Source organism: Carcharhinus amblyrhynchos, chromosome 20 (genome assembly GCF_965287045.1).
Source record: "Carcharhinus amblyrhynchos chromosome 20, sCarAmb.v2.hapA, whole genome shotgun sequence".
Taxonomy (NCBI): Eukaryota; Metazoa; Chordata; class Chondrichthyes; order Carcharhiniformes; family Carcharhinidae; genus Carcharhinus; species Carcharhinus amblyrhynchos.
In genome coordinates, this window is record NC_137343.1 from 15,635,462 (window position 1) to 15,652,979 (window position 17,518).

Consider the following 17,518-nt stretch of genomic DNA (forward strand, 5'->3'; position numbering starts at 1 on the left):
ATCCCCTCTCTTATCAAGAACCCATCAACCCGCTTCTTAAAAATATTTAGCGAGGCAGCCTCCACCACTTCAACGGGCAGAGAATTCCAGAGATTCACCACCCTTTGAGTGAAGAAGTTCCTCCTCAACTCCGTTCTAAACCGCCTCCCCTTTATCTTGAGGCTGTGCCCCCTAGTCCTACTGTCTTTTTTGAGCGGGAAGAGTCTCTCCACCTCTATCCTATCCATCCCATTCATCATCTTATACGTCTCAATGAGATCTCCCCTCATTCTTCTAAACTCTAACGAGTACAAGCCTAGTTTATTCAGCCTCTCCTCATAGCTCAATCCCCTCAACTCCGGTATCAGCCTAGTAAACCTCCTCTGCACTCCCTCCAGGGCCAAAATATCCTTGCGCAGGTGCGGCGCCCAAAACTGCACACAGTACTCCAGCTGCGGCCTCACCAATGCCCTATATGTCAAACTGTGAAATTCATTATGTTAATGTCACTCTTCCCTAGGGGATCCTTTACAATAACATCATTAATTAATTCTGTCTCTTTATACATTACCAGGCCTAAAATGACCTGTTCATAGTTGATTTCACAACATATTGTTCTAGGAAACTGCCCCAATAACACTTTATGAATATGTCCTGAAGGCTATCTTTGCCAATTTAATTTCTCCAATCTGAGGAGGATACAAATATCGGTAAAGACTGAACAGTCTTCTTCCCTGTGTTAATATGATGGCATGTGATAATATGATATCTTTAGTTTGTCTTTTTCATATTAGAGTGATTTGAACCATTAATTACATTAACCTACCTGGTTTCCTTGCCCTAAATAAATGAATCTAGAAAGGAACAGCAGGCGCCTCGCACAAGCCAGATTACTGACTGCACAAATTGGCTAATCACAGTTGGCTGCAAAGCACTCCAAGTTTTCTAATCAATTAGATTAGAACACTTCCCTATTTCTATACTCTATTCCATTAACAATGAATGTCAAAATTCCATTTGCTACCTAAACTTCAGTTCCGTAAGCAAATCTTACATCATAGATCCATTGCCCAAGAAAAATTGTAAAAGTCTCTACAAATATGTTTAAAAATGAGTAACAAAAGGGGTGAGACAAATAAGGAACTTGCAGACATTGAGGAAGTATTTTGCATCTCACTTTTGAGTAAAGACATAAAGAACATGGAATTAGTGGGGAGCCAGTGGTCTAATGCGAATGAAAAATTTAGAGTAATGAATGTTAGTTCAGATAAAGTACTGCAGAAATTAATGAGACTAACAGCAGCTAAATTCTCTGGACCTTACAGCCTACATCCAAATGTTCTGAAAGAGATTGAAGAAGGAATTGGTTCCTTTTTTCAAAATTTCCTAGACTCTGGAATGGTATGGATGTATCTCTCCTCTGGAAAGGAGAGGAAAGAAAGTAGAAACCAAGGATCAGTTAACCTGACCTCAATGGTCAGGAAAATTCTAGAATCCGTTATTAAGGAAATGGCAATTGAGCACATATGGGGATTATAGTTTTATGGATGGGATATTGTATTTGAGAAATCTTGGAGGTTGTTGAGGTTGTAACAGCAGAATGGATGAAGGGGATTTTATGGATGTAATATGTTTAGATTTTCAAAGTGCATTTAATACGGTGCCACACGGAAGATGGATGTACAAGCTAAGGGCTTGTGGGGCTCAGGGTAATATGTTAGCATGGACACAGGATTGGTTTAAGGACAAAATAGGGAGGAATAAACAAAGTTGTTTTCAGATTACTTGTTGGGTGCTACAAAGCTTGCTGTGGCTATTTACAATCTATATTAAATGACTTACAGCAGTGTATCTAAATTCGCTGATGATCTGAAGATAAGTGAACATGTTAGATGTGTATGAAAACTGAAAGTAACGTGCTAGTATAAAATCAATTATGGAAGCAAATGGTATGTTGGCCTATTCCAAGGAGATTGGAATAAAATAATGAGGAATTCTTGCTGCATTTGCACAGGGTTAAGGTAGTCAAACTGCTAGCATCCCAGGAAGGGTTGATGGTCAGATTAGATGGTTAGAAAACTAGGGCAAACTAACAAAAATGGTAGTAAGGTGGTGGATTATTAGAGAGAGTTTCACATTGGCAAAATTGTTAAGATGAAATAAAGTGATCAGTCAAGTGAGGCTACACCTGAAATCCAGTGCACAGTTTTAGCTCCATAAAAAGGAAGAATATATTAGCTTTGAGGGCAGTGTTGCAAAGTTCATGAGAACTAGGAGCAAGAGTAGGCAATTCAGCCTCTTGAGTTTGCTTCTTCATTCAGTATGATCATGGCTGATTTTATTTCTGCCTCATCTCCATCTTCCTTCCAACTCCCCATAACCCTTCATCCTGCCATGAAAGAAAAACATTTCTATCTCAAATTTGTTTAGTGTTCTTGGGTCCACTACTGGGTAGAGAATTCCACAGACTCATGACTCTGAGTAAAGTAATTCCTCCTTTATTTCTATTTTAAATCTATCACCCCTTAGCTTAAAACTATGGCCCCTCATTCTAGAATATCCGAAAAGGGGAAACACTCACTGTCTACCCTATCAATCCCTTTTAGCATCTTGTATATCTCGATTGAAAACATAAGAACTAGGAGCAGGAGTAGGCCATTTGGCCCCTTGAGCCTGCTCTGCCATTCAGTAAGATCATGGACTCAGCTCCACTTACCTGCCCACTCAACATAACCCTTAATTCCCTTACTGTTTAAAACCTTTGCCTTAAAAACATTCAGTGAGATAGCTTCTCTGGGCAGGGAATTCCACAGATTCACAACACTTTAAGAGAAGAAGTTCCTCAACTCAGTCTTAAATCTGCTCTCCCTTATTTTGGGGCTATGTCCTCTATTCTGGTTTCACCCACCAACCTCCCAGCTGCTATCTTATCTATTCCCTTCATAATTTTATATGTTTCTTTCAGATCTCCTCTCATTCTTCTAAATTCCAATAAGTATAGTCCCAATTTACTCAGTCTTTCCTCATAAATCAACCATCCCAACTTCAGAATCAACCTAGTGAATTTCCTCTGTGTCCTCTCCAGTTCCAGGACATCCTTTCTCATGTAAGGAGACCAAAACTGTACACAGTACTCCAGGTGTGGTCTCACGAGCACCTTATAAGCTGCAACATAACCTCCCTGTTTTTAAACCCCATCCCTCTAGCAATGAAGGACAAAATTCCATTTGCCTCCTTAATTACCTGCTGTACCTGCAAACCAAATTTTTGTGATTCACGCACAAGGACACCCAGGCTCCTCTGAACAGCAGCATGCTGCAATTTTTTACCATTCAAATAATAGTCCATTTTGTTGTTATTCCTACCAAAATGGATGACCTCACGTTTACCAACATTGTATTTCATCTGCCAGACCCTTGTTTACTCACTCACTCACACACTGTCTATATCCTTTTGCAGACATTGAATTTTCTCTGCATGCTTTGCTCTACCACTTGCCTTGGTGTCATCTGCAAACTTTGACACACTACACTTCGTCCTCAACTCCAAATCATCCATGTAAACTGTAAATAATTGCTGTCCCAACACTGATCCCTGAGGCATATTACTAGTCACTGATCGCCAACCAAAAAAACACCCACTTATCCCCACTCTTTGCTTTCTGTTAGTTAACCAATCCTGTAACAGTGCTAATAGATTACCCATAATGATGTGTACCTTTACCTTATGCAGCAGCCTTTTGTGCAGCACCTTGTCGAATGCCTTCTGGAAATCCAGGTGCACCACATCCTCCAGTTCCCTGTTGTCCACTACCCTTGTAATGTCCTCAAAGGATTCCGCTAAATCAATTAAACATAACCCTCCTTTCATGAATCCATGCTATGTTTTCTTGATGGGACAGTTTCTATCCAGATTTCTCACTATTTCTTTGATAGATCCCCTCTCTTCTAAACGCCAGTGAGTATAGGTCTAAACTATGCAATCTCTTCATAAACCAAGACCTTCACCGCTGGAATCAATCGAGCAAACATATTCTGAATTACCTCTAATGTATTTACATCCCCCCTCAAGTAAGGGGACCAAAACTGTGTGCAGTATTCCAGATGCAGTCTCACCAATGGTCTATACAGTTGCAACAGCACTTCCTTACTTCATATTCTAATCCATTAACAATGAATACCAAAATTCTATTTGCCTTTTTTATTACCTGCTGTAACTGCATACCAACTTTCTGTGATTCATGAACGAGGGCACCCAGATCTCTCCGCAGCGCAGCATTTTGAAGTTTTCTCCATTTAGATAACTTGCGTTTTTATTCCTCCAGCCAAAGTGGATAACTTCTCACTATCCATCTACCAAATTTTGGCCCACTCACCTGCCCGTATCCATTTATAAATTTCTTATTTCTTCATTGCAACTTGGTTTCCCACCTATTTTCATGTTGTCTGCAGATTTGGCTATCTTGCCTTCTATTCCTGCATCCAAGTCATTAATATAGATTGTAAATAGTATTAGGGTATGGATCAGAAACATCAAGGTATATTTTGAAGTTAGACTAGACCCCCACTATTCGGCATTAATGTGAGGATATAATGTTTCATTCTAGGCACATTTCTATTGAGAAATTGGGAAGCATTTGTCAAAATAAACTTTGTATATCAACACAGTTTAACTATAACAAATGAATTAGCTTAACGTTAACATTTGAACAATGCTTAAACGTGACCAGATACAATTCTTAACTGCTAACCTATCGCTTTGAGTTTGAATTCAAGCACTATTCCTCTTGCAGACTTAAAACCCCTTTAAGATCAATTAGCAATACCCGGGTTTACATGCTTGTAAATAGATTGCCAGTCCTAGAGTTCTCGGAGCACTTTTGGAGGAAGACAGAGACAGACGTCGTGTCTCAGAACAAGGCATAACCTGACGGTTTTAAAACACTGTCTGTCCTGCAAGCTTAGCTCCTCCCATTAACATACGCATCTGCCACTAAAATCAGTCATTATCCTGCAGTTTCAACATGGAGTTGCATGTTTCCCCAGACAAATTAGCACCTTGTAAAACAGAGCTGACTTTAAATATACCCCTTATAAGAAACATTGTAAAAATGCATTTCTTAAAGGTGCAATATCACCACAATAGTTGGGACCTGAGGATCAGGTCCTGTAGCACATAAGAACATAAGAAATAGGAGCAGGAGTAGGCCATCTAGCCCTTCGAGTCTGCCCTGCCATTCAATAAGATCATGGCTGATCTGAAGTGGATCAGTTCCACTTTCCCACTTTTTCTCCCCATAACCCTTAATTCCCTTGTCAAAAACCTGTCTACCCGTGACTTAAATGTATTTAGCGAGGTAGCCTCCACCACTTCAACGGGCAGAGAATTCCAGAGATTCACCACCCTTTGAGTGAAGAAGTTCCTCCTCATCTGATCTAAACTGCCCCCCCACTTATCATATAGCATACTGCAGCTTTTTGCCTTTTGAATAATAATCCCTCCTACTATTATTTCTGCCAAAGTGGATAACCTCACACTTGCTAACATTATACTCCATCTGCCAGGTCCTCGCCCACTCGCTCAGCCTATCCAGATCCCTCTGCAGACTTTCCACACCCTCCACGCAATTTGCTTTTCCACTCATCTTCATGTCATCAGCAAATTTCGTCATCCTACACTCAGCCCCCTCCTCCAGATCATCTATATAAATAGTTGAGGCCCCAGCACCGATCCCTGTGGCACTCCACTAGTCACCAACCGCGAAGCAGAATAGCACCCATTGATACCAAACCACCATTAGTTACAGCTTGTCAACTAGAAAAAGATCAGTTTATCCCTCTCTCTGCTTTCTGTTGGTTAGCCAATCCTCTAAGCTAATATATTGCCATGTTACAATCTAGCTTCCTCTCTGGAATATATTTTAGTTGGGAGGATTTGAAAATCTTCTTAAGTGTCAACCACTATTTATCAGTTATCTTACCTTTTAGTCTTTCGGCCCAGTCCACTATGGCCAAATCTATCCTCATGCCTATGTAATTAGCTCAGTTTAACATCAGTGTGTGACTCATGTTTATTGAACTCAAACTGAATTTTAAGTTCGATGATCACTCTTCCCTAGATGATTCTTTACTGTACAATCGCCAATTAATCCTATCTTACTACACAATACTAAACCCAAAATAGCCTTCTCCCTGGTTAGTTCAACAACGTATTCCAAGAAACAATCTCTAATACACATAATGAGCACCCCTTGAAGCTATGCTTGCCAATTTGATTAATCCAATCTATATGCATATTAAAATATACCATGATATGGTTGTACCTTTCTTACAAGCCCCAGTATTTCCCAGTTTATACTGTGTCCTACTTTGGGACTATTAGGGGACTTGTAGATTACTTCCAATAGGGATTTCTTTCTCTTGCTATTCCTTATTGTTGATCCTATATCTTGATCTCCAGTGCCAATCTCACTACATTACTGATCCCTTCCTTTACTAATAAAGCTACAGCACCACCTTTTCCTTTCTGCCTACCCTTCCAAAACAGAGTACCCTTGGATATTCAGTTCCCAGATCTGGTCTCCTTGTAACCATATCTCTGTAATCACTAAATCGTACCCTTTTGCCTCTATTTGTGCTGTTAACTTGTCCATTTTATTCAAAATACTACCTGCTTCAGATACAAAGCCTTTAATTTTGTCCTATTATTAATTTTCCCTATTTCTTTAAGCTTCACTAGATAGGGTCACAAGATTACTTCTCCTCAATGAGTGGGTTGAGTAGAAATAATATTCTGTATTGAATTTATAATTAGATGCAGTTTCATTGAAACAAAGATAATGAGAACTTGACAGGATGGATGCTGAGAGACTGCTTCCCCTGTTTGGAAATTCTAGAACAAGATGTCACAGTCTTGGGATAAGGGATCAATCATTTAGGAACAATTTCAGCAAAAACTCTAGGAATTTGAGGATTGGGCAAGAAAGTGGAGTTAAGGTTGAAGGTCAGCCAGGTTCCTATTAAATGATAGATCTGGCTCAACAGGCATTACAGCCCCTTCTATTTCTTAAGATGTTGTATCTGGACTCAGCCAGTTGGAATGTTTGCCATTTCTTTGCCATTGAAAGTTTCAAAGAAAATGCACCAGTGCTGCTTTAACTCCACAGCCAACTCAAATTCATAGAGAAAGGAAGTCTGACAGGAAGAGGTTTTTTTCCCCTTGATTGTTTTTTAAAAAATTGTTAAAACATTGTTTTGGAAAGATTCTACTTCTTGGCCGCACAGCATTCTGCCATCTGTTATTACCGCATGCTTTGGCAGCCTGAAGAAAAGATTCATATGCTTCAGTGTTGCTGAGGCTCACTGCCTAAGCTCTTGAATGAAGTGTAGTGACTTGGATGAGGTAATAAAGCTGTTGGCACCCTTGGAAAAGTCAGTGGTCAGATTGATGGGTAGAAAACTAAAGCAAGTTAACAATAAATGGTTGTGGTTTGGTGGTGATTGGAAAGATTTTACATTGGTGAAACTGGTATGGTGAAATAAAGTGATCAGTGAGAAAATACTGAAATTAAATATTTTTCTAAAATGAAACATTCTTTTGTGAACTAACTTTTTTGGTATCTGCTTTGTAGATCAATGTTTAAAATGGCGGACACTTCCCTACAGAGTGGATGATGTCGGTAAGGAGTATCCAGACAGTTGGGCATGTTCGATGAGTCCTGACCACATACAGAATCGGTATGTATGACATACCAAGCACATAACTGAGATGAGTCTGTTTTATGTCCTATCCTGTAGTGCCTAACATTATTAGGTGATGCTTGGAATCTCTCTTTGATCTAACCTGGGTGGATGGTATAACTGTTGTGACGTCTGTGGAAGATGAAACTCTTTAGAGAGTACTGTACCAAAAACTTCAAGGCCAGAATCTATTTGAAATGCCATAGTGGATAGATGCAAAAGGGAAATATTTACTGTGGGGGGCCAAGCTTTAACACAGCTTCCATTCTTCAATGTTTGCTTGCTTTGGTTTTCTTCAGGTGTGATGCTCCAGAACAGAAGCAAAATGTACCTATAGGCACACTCCGAAAAGAGGTGAAATCTCATGAGGAGAAAATACAGGCACAGCAAAAGAAGCTGGAAGCATTGAAGGTAAAGAGTGGGGCATAAAATGAATTTGGTGTAAATGGGGCAGTTATTTAATTTATTTAGTTCCCTGATAATCCCAAGTGTTTTAAGTTTGAGCTGAAACCTGAGATCTCCATGATTCTTGACTACAGCTGCCTTTTCCACATTTCTTCAGCTTTTTATGCCAGTTTTCTGTTGCTAACTTGTGCTTGGTCTGTAGTTCTAAAAGTGCCAGTGACGCTGAACAACATGCCCCAAATGTTAGCCTGTTCAACTATTTGGAGGTACATTAATGTACTTTTCATGAGGCATTCTAGTCTTTAGGGTAGAAAGTTATGGGATGAAACCCTTTTTCTGTCCACCAACTGTAAGTGTTCTTGTGCAAGATCAGTTAGGCAGTGAACCAATAGCATGAAATCATTGAATTTGGTATTCATTTTCATTACTACTCAGGTCTAAAAGGTGTTGCACTGGTGCAGTAGGAAATACTACATTTAGAAACATGTAAAATGTGGAGGCAGTTTTAACTGGTATCTAGCTGTGCTATACCAACTGTAGCTAATTCTGAACATGTGCATTCATTACCACTTTCGAACTTGAAGGTGAAACCCTAGCTGCCACTCAGTACAATCGCGAGGGAATGTTGCACGTCTGGCAGTCCTGTATTTCTGATGAGACTTCAGATGAGGCTTGTCTGCACGCTCAATGGAAAATAAAAAAATCCCAATTACAATTTTGAAGAATTTTTGAAGAAACTATATTTCCTATATCCTGGCCAATGTTTTTATCTCTCAATAACATCTCAAAAATGTGCAAATTGACTGCTGCGTTTCCTATATTACAACAGTTAACTATACTTCAAAAGCTTCATTGGCTGTACAGCTATTCAGAACATCCTAAGATCATGAAAGGTGCTACATAAAATGTAAATATTTTCTTTTTGATGCTAACACTAAATGTCAGAAGTGAGGTGACAGAGGTTTAATGTAACAAAATTTTCTCACTTGGATGAGAAGGAAAAACATTTTTTTACACCTCAATTTTTAAAATTTGCTTGACTTGTGGTTGAATTTTGGTGTGAATGTTCTTTTATTTCTCCAAAGGACTTTATTTAATGCTGGTTTGCCACTCACATCCCATTATAACTCCAAGCTCTAATGTAATTGTAACACATTTTGTCCTATAGTTTGAGCTATATTGCTGTTTTTATTTTCCCTAGTATGTCACCTGAGCATAAGCAAAGAGCATTTAAAATAATGCATTTCATAAAATTAGGGCACCACAGTGGTTAGTGCTGCTGCCTCACAGCGCTAGGAACCTGGGTTTAATTCTAGCTTGGGTGATTGTATGGAGTTTGCATGTTCTCCCTGTTTCTGCGTGGATTTCCTCAAGGTGCTCCAGTTTTCTTCCACGGTCCAAAGGTGTGCAGATTAGATAGGTTGGGCTTGTTAAATTGCCCCTTAGTGTCCCAAGACAAGGTTATGGGGATTAGTGGGGTAAATATATATGGGGTTAGTAGATAGGCTCACCCTCTTGCCCTAAGTAAGATGCTGTAACAGAGTTGGTGCAGACGCGATGGGCCAAATGGTCTCTTGCACTGTAGGGATTCTATGATTGTGTTTAGGGTTTTGCTCTTTTATATTTTTTAATTCAGCTCCTTCCATAGGTTACTATGTTTCAGGTAATGCTCTCAATTGTTTAGATATCAGACCAATTGGCAATCCTCTTCACTTAATTGCAGCTTACCAGTTTTATCATGAGAACTCATATGACCTACCTTGACTTCAGAAGGTAACGGAATAATTCTGCACTAGTGTGTGACATGGATTTTAAGTATTAAAAATGATCAGTTAGAAGTAATGAATAGCAAGAATGCTATAATATGTTTGAAAGGAATTGTCAAGCTTATTCATAGTTGAGAAGCAAAATTAAAATTGACTTTTAAGCAGTGATCTTTTTCTCACTGCCCAGGAAATTGCCAAAATATGATGGCTTCAGATGAGCTTCCACTTCACCACCCTCAACAATTTAAATAGACCTGATATCCTTTTAAAGGAAGTAACTCAGACCAGACAAATTTAAATAACATATTGATTCATGTTTTAAATAACATATTGATTCATGTGCCAAGCACACATTCAAACAGAACGATTTGCTCTGTTGGACATCTGCATGAGGCATAACGGGACCTGTAATATTTGTATCAGAGTAAATGCGAGTGTTTGAGTGGATTTGATTTTTAACACCTTATGAACCATCAAAAACTGAAAGAAGCAAATACCATGCAAAATCTAAAGAATGTTTCTCATCCTCAGCATAAAATGTCTAGAGAATTGAAATGTTTCTACTTTATGTGAATTAAAATACTTCAATATTTAATTTTTTTTGCTTTGATTATATCAATTAAAGTGAATATTTTTGCTGAATTTTGGAAGAGGATTTCATTTGATGTTGTTTGTTTCCAGAAAAACATGCCTATCCGTTCACAGGCCGATTTAAAGAAGCTACCACTGGAGGTCAGCCGTAATCCCTCGCTGGAGGTGTGTAGCACCCAGTGTAAGATAATAAGTGCTGTGAATCCAGAGATTGTGCATTATACACTTTTAACTTTGGTAGTGCAAAAAATGGGGACTATTTAGTAAATGTTCCTTTTTTTCCCTAATCGTCTGGTACTAGCTGGCACAATATTTATTTCTCTGTGAAAAAAACATGAACAAGTAGTCAGAGACTAAAATAAGGTCATAAAGATTTCACTGCACATATTACACTAAGCTCTACAAATATTCCTGAACCAATAGCAAGAACTCTGGTGCCCTGCATACCTCCAGTGACCTCAAGCCACGGTGATGAATGGGGAAGGAGATTGACCACCCTGACATCTTGGATATCTGTCCCTGAATTGACATCCAGGTAAACTATCAGCCCCTAGAATTAAGCATATTAAGGAATGTTTGACAGGGGGCAATGCTCGGCAGGCAACTGTCACCTTCAGATGGAAGATGAATTGAGGAGGATCGGAAACTGAGGGAAAAGGGAATGCTATCACAAGCTGCTGAGATTAGGGCACTCTGCCAACTGTCCATTTGTCCTCCAGGATCAGAGAGTTGTTTGTAACTGTTATGGTGTATATTGTTTTTGTCTAATGCACCGTATCTGAGCTGTTATTTTAAAACTACTTCCCCAAGGTGGTCCGTTGAGTATTTTTGTCTGGAGCTCCCAAATCTTACACAATAGTAATTTGTCACAACTTTTTCATGTATGGTATATACATTAGGTATGAAATTGGCACTTTGTTATATATTTTTTCAAAAAGTAACTTTTTAACATCATGAGAGTTAATTTTATTAGCCTGTGTGTTTAGGCCACTGGACTTTGCTTTTTCCTTCTGGGGTGTAGCTGTGACTTATTTCTCAGAGATAGAGTGGGAGCATGGAAACTAAGGTTCTTTTTGATGTCTCTAAATGATAAGGAAAAGTGAACATGGGCTAGCATGATTGCCCTAATAATAAAAGTATAGCCAGTTTTTAAAATAAATTAGACTTGGGATGTGGTGGATACTAGCACAATTGCATTTATTGTTTGTCCATAAGTAAGGTGGTGTGCTGGATATACTAGGTGAGGAATTCCAGGGTTTGATTTGATTTACTACTGATACACAGTATACAGTGAAAAGTATTGTTTCTTGCGTGCTATACAGACAAAGCATACCATTCATAGAGAAGGAAAGGAGAGGGTGCAGAATGTAGTGTTACAGTCATAGCTAGAGTGTGCAGACAGATCAACTTAATAGAAAGTTAAGTCCATTCAAAAGTGACAGCAGCAGGGAAGAAGTTGTTCTTGGGTTGGTTGGTACGTGACCACAGATTTTTGTATCTTTTTCCTAATGGAAGGTTGAAGAGAGAATGTACGAGGTGCATTGATCCTTAATTACGTTGGCTGCTTTTCCGAGGTGGCGGGAAGTGTAGACAGCCAAATAATGGGAGGCTGGTTTGCATGATGGATTGGGCTTCACTCTCAACCCTTTGTAGTTTCTTGCAATTTTGGTCAGCAGGTGCTGTACCAAGCTGTGATATAACCAGAAAGAATACTTTCTATGGTGCATCTGTAAAAGTTAGTGAGGGTCATAGCAGACATGCAAAATACCCTTAGCATCCTAAGAAAGTAGTGGCATTGGTGCACTTTCTTAACTTGTAGTGTTGTCATGGAGGGACCAGGACAACGTATTAGTGATCTGGAGGCCTAGAAACTTGAAGCTCTCGACAGTTCCCACTTCGTCCCCATTGATGTATGCAGGGACGTGCCCTCCACTACACTTCCAGAAGTCAATGGCTATCTCCTTCATTTTACTGATATTGAAGAAGAGATGATTGTCATTGCACCAGTTCACCAGATTCTCTCTCTCTGGATAATGGGTCAGTGAAGATATCCAGATCAGGACATGTTATTCGGAGGGAATCCTGGAGATGATGGCTTTTCCATAATCTTGCTGTTTTCATTGCTTGATAGAGAATGTGGGAGAAACAGTACTTGCCAAAGTAACTAGAAGTTGATACAATTTAGTCTGGAGATCGTAATCTCACTGTACACTGGTGATGGAGGAGGTGAATATTGTGCCTACAGATGGGAATGATTCCAGCATCTAGGATGGTGTCGTGCTTTTTGGATGTTGCTCCTGCATCAAATTAGACAAGTGGTGATGATCTCATCGTGCTCCTTACTTGAGCCTTGTCGATGGAGGAGACATAAAGCAAGTCATTTGTTGCAGAGCACCTACCTACTTCCATTGTCTTATAACTGGTTGATGGGTCTAGTTCAGTTAAGTTTCTGCTCACAGACTCCCAGCATCCTTTTAAGGGACTTGGTGATAGTGCTAGTCAAGGTCAAGGAAAGATGCTTAACTATTTTCTTATTTGAGGTAATGAAGTGGTCATTTTCAACAACTTAAATGGTTGTATTTGCTGGTTTTGAGCTCAGTTAGGATGTTCTGTAGATCCTGCAGTGGACTGGCGTGACATACTTCATTAAAGGGTTGAGGGGTTGCAGGGAGAGCGAGTGTTACAGGTGGAGCTGCATACTGTGGAATTGTTGATGAATGGACCTGTTACCTATCTTATGACAGAGGGAAGGAAAGATCATTGAAATGGCTGTTGATTGTTGGGTGAAGGCAATTCCCTGTAACTCCTGTATACCCCAGGACTGCATTGTAACCATTAATTTATCATCCTTGTCAGGTATGTTACCAACCCCTGGAAGGTTTACCCTTAAACACCTCACCCCCAATTGACTTCAAGTTCCAAATAGCATCTTCAAAGCATTATTTGTTGAATGCTCTCTTAAGACAGATGTCTCCTGGCATTCAACTCCTGTATCCACATCTGGACCTGCAAAGAGGTTTGAAAGCAAGTGCTTGCAGTGGAATCAGAATGGAGCATCTGAGATGAGACCACTGGCTCATTAGATGGTTCTAAAAACAGTGCTTCTGTGGCTCTGTTATCCCAAAGCAAGAATGTATTCTTCATGACTAATAAACTTTTGTGGTGGGTTAGTTTAAAGGATGTTTAATGTAAAAAGTTAATCACCAGATTAGTAAAGTGAGGATACAATGATCATCGGCCTAATAGCAGAGCTTCGGTAGTGGTTAAGAAAATGAAAACTTGTTAAAAGTGACAGAATTCTTTGCCATGGGCTTAACTCTCTCAGACTAGCTTTCATGTGGCCTTTCCAAGGGAGATTGCCAATTTACTGCCTGTAGCAGAATTCAACATTCATAGTGTGGACTCCGCCATTAGAAGCTGTATTGAGATTATCTGAGCACAATTTACATGCGGCCTTTGCAGTTGCTTGAGAAGGGACCTTAAGTTCATAAATAATCTCCAGTTTGCTCCTCTAAGCCAATGTCAGAGGACAAATTGAAGGAGGCGTGGAAACTTTTCTGCCATGTAGCTTTGCACATTATTGTCTCTGAGACACGAAGGAAAGAAATAGAGCTAATAATGGATGCATTTAACATGAACAATCTGAAGTCTTTTTAAAGTCACTCTGAAGAGCTTTGTGTTTTCTTAAAAATAATGCTTTCATTTATCTGTAGGGTCAGTCATCTGCAAGTATTCAGCGACCACGATCACCACCTCTAGCTGATATCCTCAAAAATGCTCCAAGTCACCCACCTTCAAAGCCCCAAGCTTTACCACGTAAGGGATCTTCAACCAGATCTATAAGCAAAGCCATGACCACTCACACCAACCTTACCAATAAGAAAGCAGCAATCAGTACAGGACGATCCCAGCAGCAGCCAGTGGTCTCTGCAAAGCAAAATGCTGCCTCTTCCAGAGTTGGAGTTCAGCCTTCTACCTCTATGAGGAATGCTCCTGCCGTCTTGGAAAGCTTGAAGAGTCAACCGGTTAAAAGAGCAAAGAACTTGGGGCTCAGGAAGGAGACCCTTACTAGGGGAGCACAGGTATTTAAAATAAATCTTTAAAGGAACACACTTCTCTGTCAACTTATCCTTATTTATCAATGTGCTGGGGAATGGGCAATTATTTTGACTCAATTCATGTCACGTGCAGAATAAATGTCTTAAATTATTTCAACAAGATGTCTTAAAACGAGCCTCAGAAAAATACCTTGTATCAATTCAACAATATTTTTCTGGCTAAAGTCCCATTTAAACATAGCCTGTTGGGGATAGGTTTGCTCAGTTGGCTGGACTGCTGGTTCGTAATGGGAGTGACACCAGCAGTGCGGGTTCAATTCACATCGTCACTGAGGTTATTCATGGAGGTTCTGCCTTTTCATCCTTGCTGCTTGCCTGAGTGTGGTGATCCTCTGGTTAGATCACCAGTCAGTCACTAAGACACTTGTTCTTTGTATATAATGTATAAAATATTATAAATATATGTATTATAAAATATATGGATTATAACTCCAGTCAGTCCACATTCCTTCCAGCAAGTGCTTGCAAAGTTTTGGGGAGGCTGTTTTCCCCTTTCAACCAGGTTATACCATGAGTTGATTGGACTTCGAGAAGTGAAATCCAGAAACCTGACAAAGAACGTCACGTGCAGTCCGCAACTCCAAAAAAAATTACAAAAAAATTGCTCAGAATTAGGTGGAATTTATCAAGATTTCATTTCCATACTTCCAATTCCAGAACCTTTTTCAACAAAACTAAAATATTTTCCTTTCCGTAGCTTGCAGGAACAAGGAAAAGGAACACAGTGATAGAAAGCAGTGAGGAGGAGGATGAGGAAGAAGAGGAGGAGGAAGAGGAACAAGAAGAAAGGAAAGTGAAGATATCTGCAAAGGTTTCTGACTCAAAGCGACTCAAAAAGGACATAACTGATGTTGTAGAGGTAGTATGTCAAACTACAGTTTTACATGTAGTGTCTTAGTTGATGCAGCCCCTTGCTCATTTCCTCCCGAGAGTGTGTCTGTCCAATTTGTTCTTCAGTCATCTGGAAAATGAACAGACTATTTGCTCCCAATCTTCCAACTCACCTCTTTGTTGCCATTTTCTCACTTGGCTTCCTGAGCTGCTGGGAATGTTACCACGGTGCTGGTCACCATCCAGTATCATGCCTAGTCAATTAATACTTGGGTAAGCCTAAAGAGAGAGTGTTTTTGCAGCTGAGTCCAAGGCTATCCTCATCCAGCATCCATAAATGTTTCCAGCTGAATGATGGTCAGCAGAGACACTGTCAATATTTCTTCACTGAAAATACGTTTTAAGCTTCAATTGTAGCACCCCTACCATAGGCTAGCTAAAGAACTACTAACTCGGAATAGATTAGGTTTGGAATCTGGCACATTTCTGGGTTACATAGAACCTAAGCTCCCTACACTGACTAGTCAGCAAAAATGTTTTAACATTAACAACATGTTACTTAAAGTTGAAGATCCAATACATTGGATCATTTAGTGCTACAGACCACAGTTTTGCCTTGCAATGAGTTACTAGTCTTGGTCATACAATTGCAGAGGCACTTGCTGATTTCTAGTCTTGAATCGCCTCTCCCCACCACCCCCACCCCCTCCCTCCCCACAACCACCACCACAGCGTACAGCAGTTGCAGTGTTTTGAAGTATTCCTCCCTCCCCTCCACCTTTCTGTTAAGCAGTTCAAAGAGTAATGGGGACCGTTCTCAGATCTGAATTACCATTTTGGGTAACTACATGAGAAGTAAGGGGACAAATAGGCCAAGCTAGCTTCATGCAGACAATCCACTTGCTTCATATACAATGTCATAAAAACAATCCGGAAAAGGTATTTTACTACTGCTCTATGTCTATAGCAAGATGACAGGAATTGTCTTTCAACACTTCCTTAAAACAGTGTCCCTTTAAGATTGCGTGTTTTCCTTTTTTCTTGTAGGATCCAAATGAAGATTGTGTCTGCTGGCTTGTTGTAGATAGAAGCAACTTTTACTTCTATAAACTATAGAGCTAGGATTTGTGTTCACCCATGAGAAGTATCTAACTGTATGTTTTATTATAAGATTTCAGATAGTGGAGGAGAGGTTGAGGAAGAGGCCAGCACTTCCAAAGGTGAGAATGTGATTCTTATTTTCTGATTGAACGCATTACTTTGCTGAAATGTCCAGGAATACTGAATTGAGAGATGAGTAAGTCAGATGTTATGGAACCTGTATATTTGAGATAGGAGCGGCACATTTCCCAGAATGCATCCAACTTGGATTGGAGTGAACAGGTTAGGAATTCCATTGGGATACATACCATAATTTTATTACAATCCTGAACAGAGGGAGGCTTATCGCTAATCCAGGAGCAAATGTTATTCTTCTGTGCTGCAAATGTTAGGATGCTGTAGAGCTGGCGTCAATTATCTTTTTGTCTGGGAGCCCCAGAATCCAGTACAAAGGATCAAGTTCTGAGACTGCATCAAATACCTTAAGTGTGCCCAATCAGTAGGATTTAATTTCGAGAGAGGACCAGACATATGTTGTCATCTGTCAGCAGTTTGCATTTTTGACACATTGAGAATATACTGGGGTCTATCCTGTGTCTTAAGCTTGGTGTGATGTGTAAGCTGTGAAATATTTTAAATGGATTCTTTCGTTCTGTTACAAACTGAGATTCTATTGGCATTTTCCCAGATACTGTTCCAGGTCTCCTCATCAATGTTCACTGTGATCTTTTTCCAAGATTAGAATCTTTAGCATATTCACACAGGATCTAGAACATAATATTCCATAAAACTTGCTGATTGCTTTGGTTCTGTAGGAATCAGGATTATTTTCTACAGGAGAAGCACTACTATCAAGATGCAGAGATGTATTACTAAGGGTAAAATCTAAGTTGTAAAATCCCAAAAAGAACATAGTCACAGTTGCTCAAAAGATTAAAAAGGAGGCACCACTAAACATGGCACCTACCTTTCCAAAAAATCGAAACTT

General features: G+C 39.7%; 1 protein-coding gene across 1 annotated transcript in view; it reads left to right on the forward strand.

The window, feature by feature from the left end:
* The window catches only part of morc2 (MORC family CW-type zinc finger 2), a 94,511-nt gene that overhangs the window by 55,020 nt on the left and 21,973 nt on the right, over positions 1 to 17,518 (forward strand). Inside the window, exons 16-21 of the mRNA XM_080208146.1 lie at positions 7,610 to 7,715; positions 8,018 to 8,129; positions 10,571 to 10,645; positions 14,194 to 14,562; positions 15,296 to 15,457; positions 16,601 to 16,649. Coding sequence (XP_080064272.1) covers positions 7,610 to 7,715; positions 8,018 to 8,129; positions 10,571 to 10,645; positions 14,194 to 14,562; positions 15,296 to 15,457; positions 16,601 to 16,649 — 873 coding nt within the window. The remainder of the gene's footprint in view (positions 1 to 7,609; positions 7,716 to 8,017; positions 8,130 to 10,570; positions 10,646 to 14,193; positions 14,563 to 15,295; positions 15,458 to 16,600; positions 16,650 to 17,518) is intronic.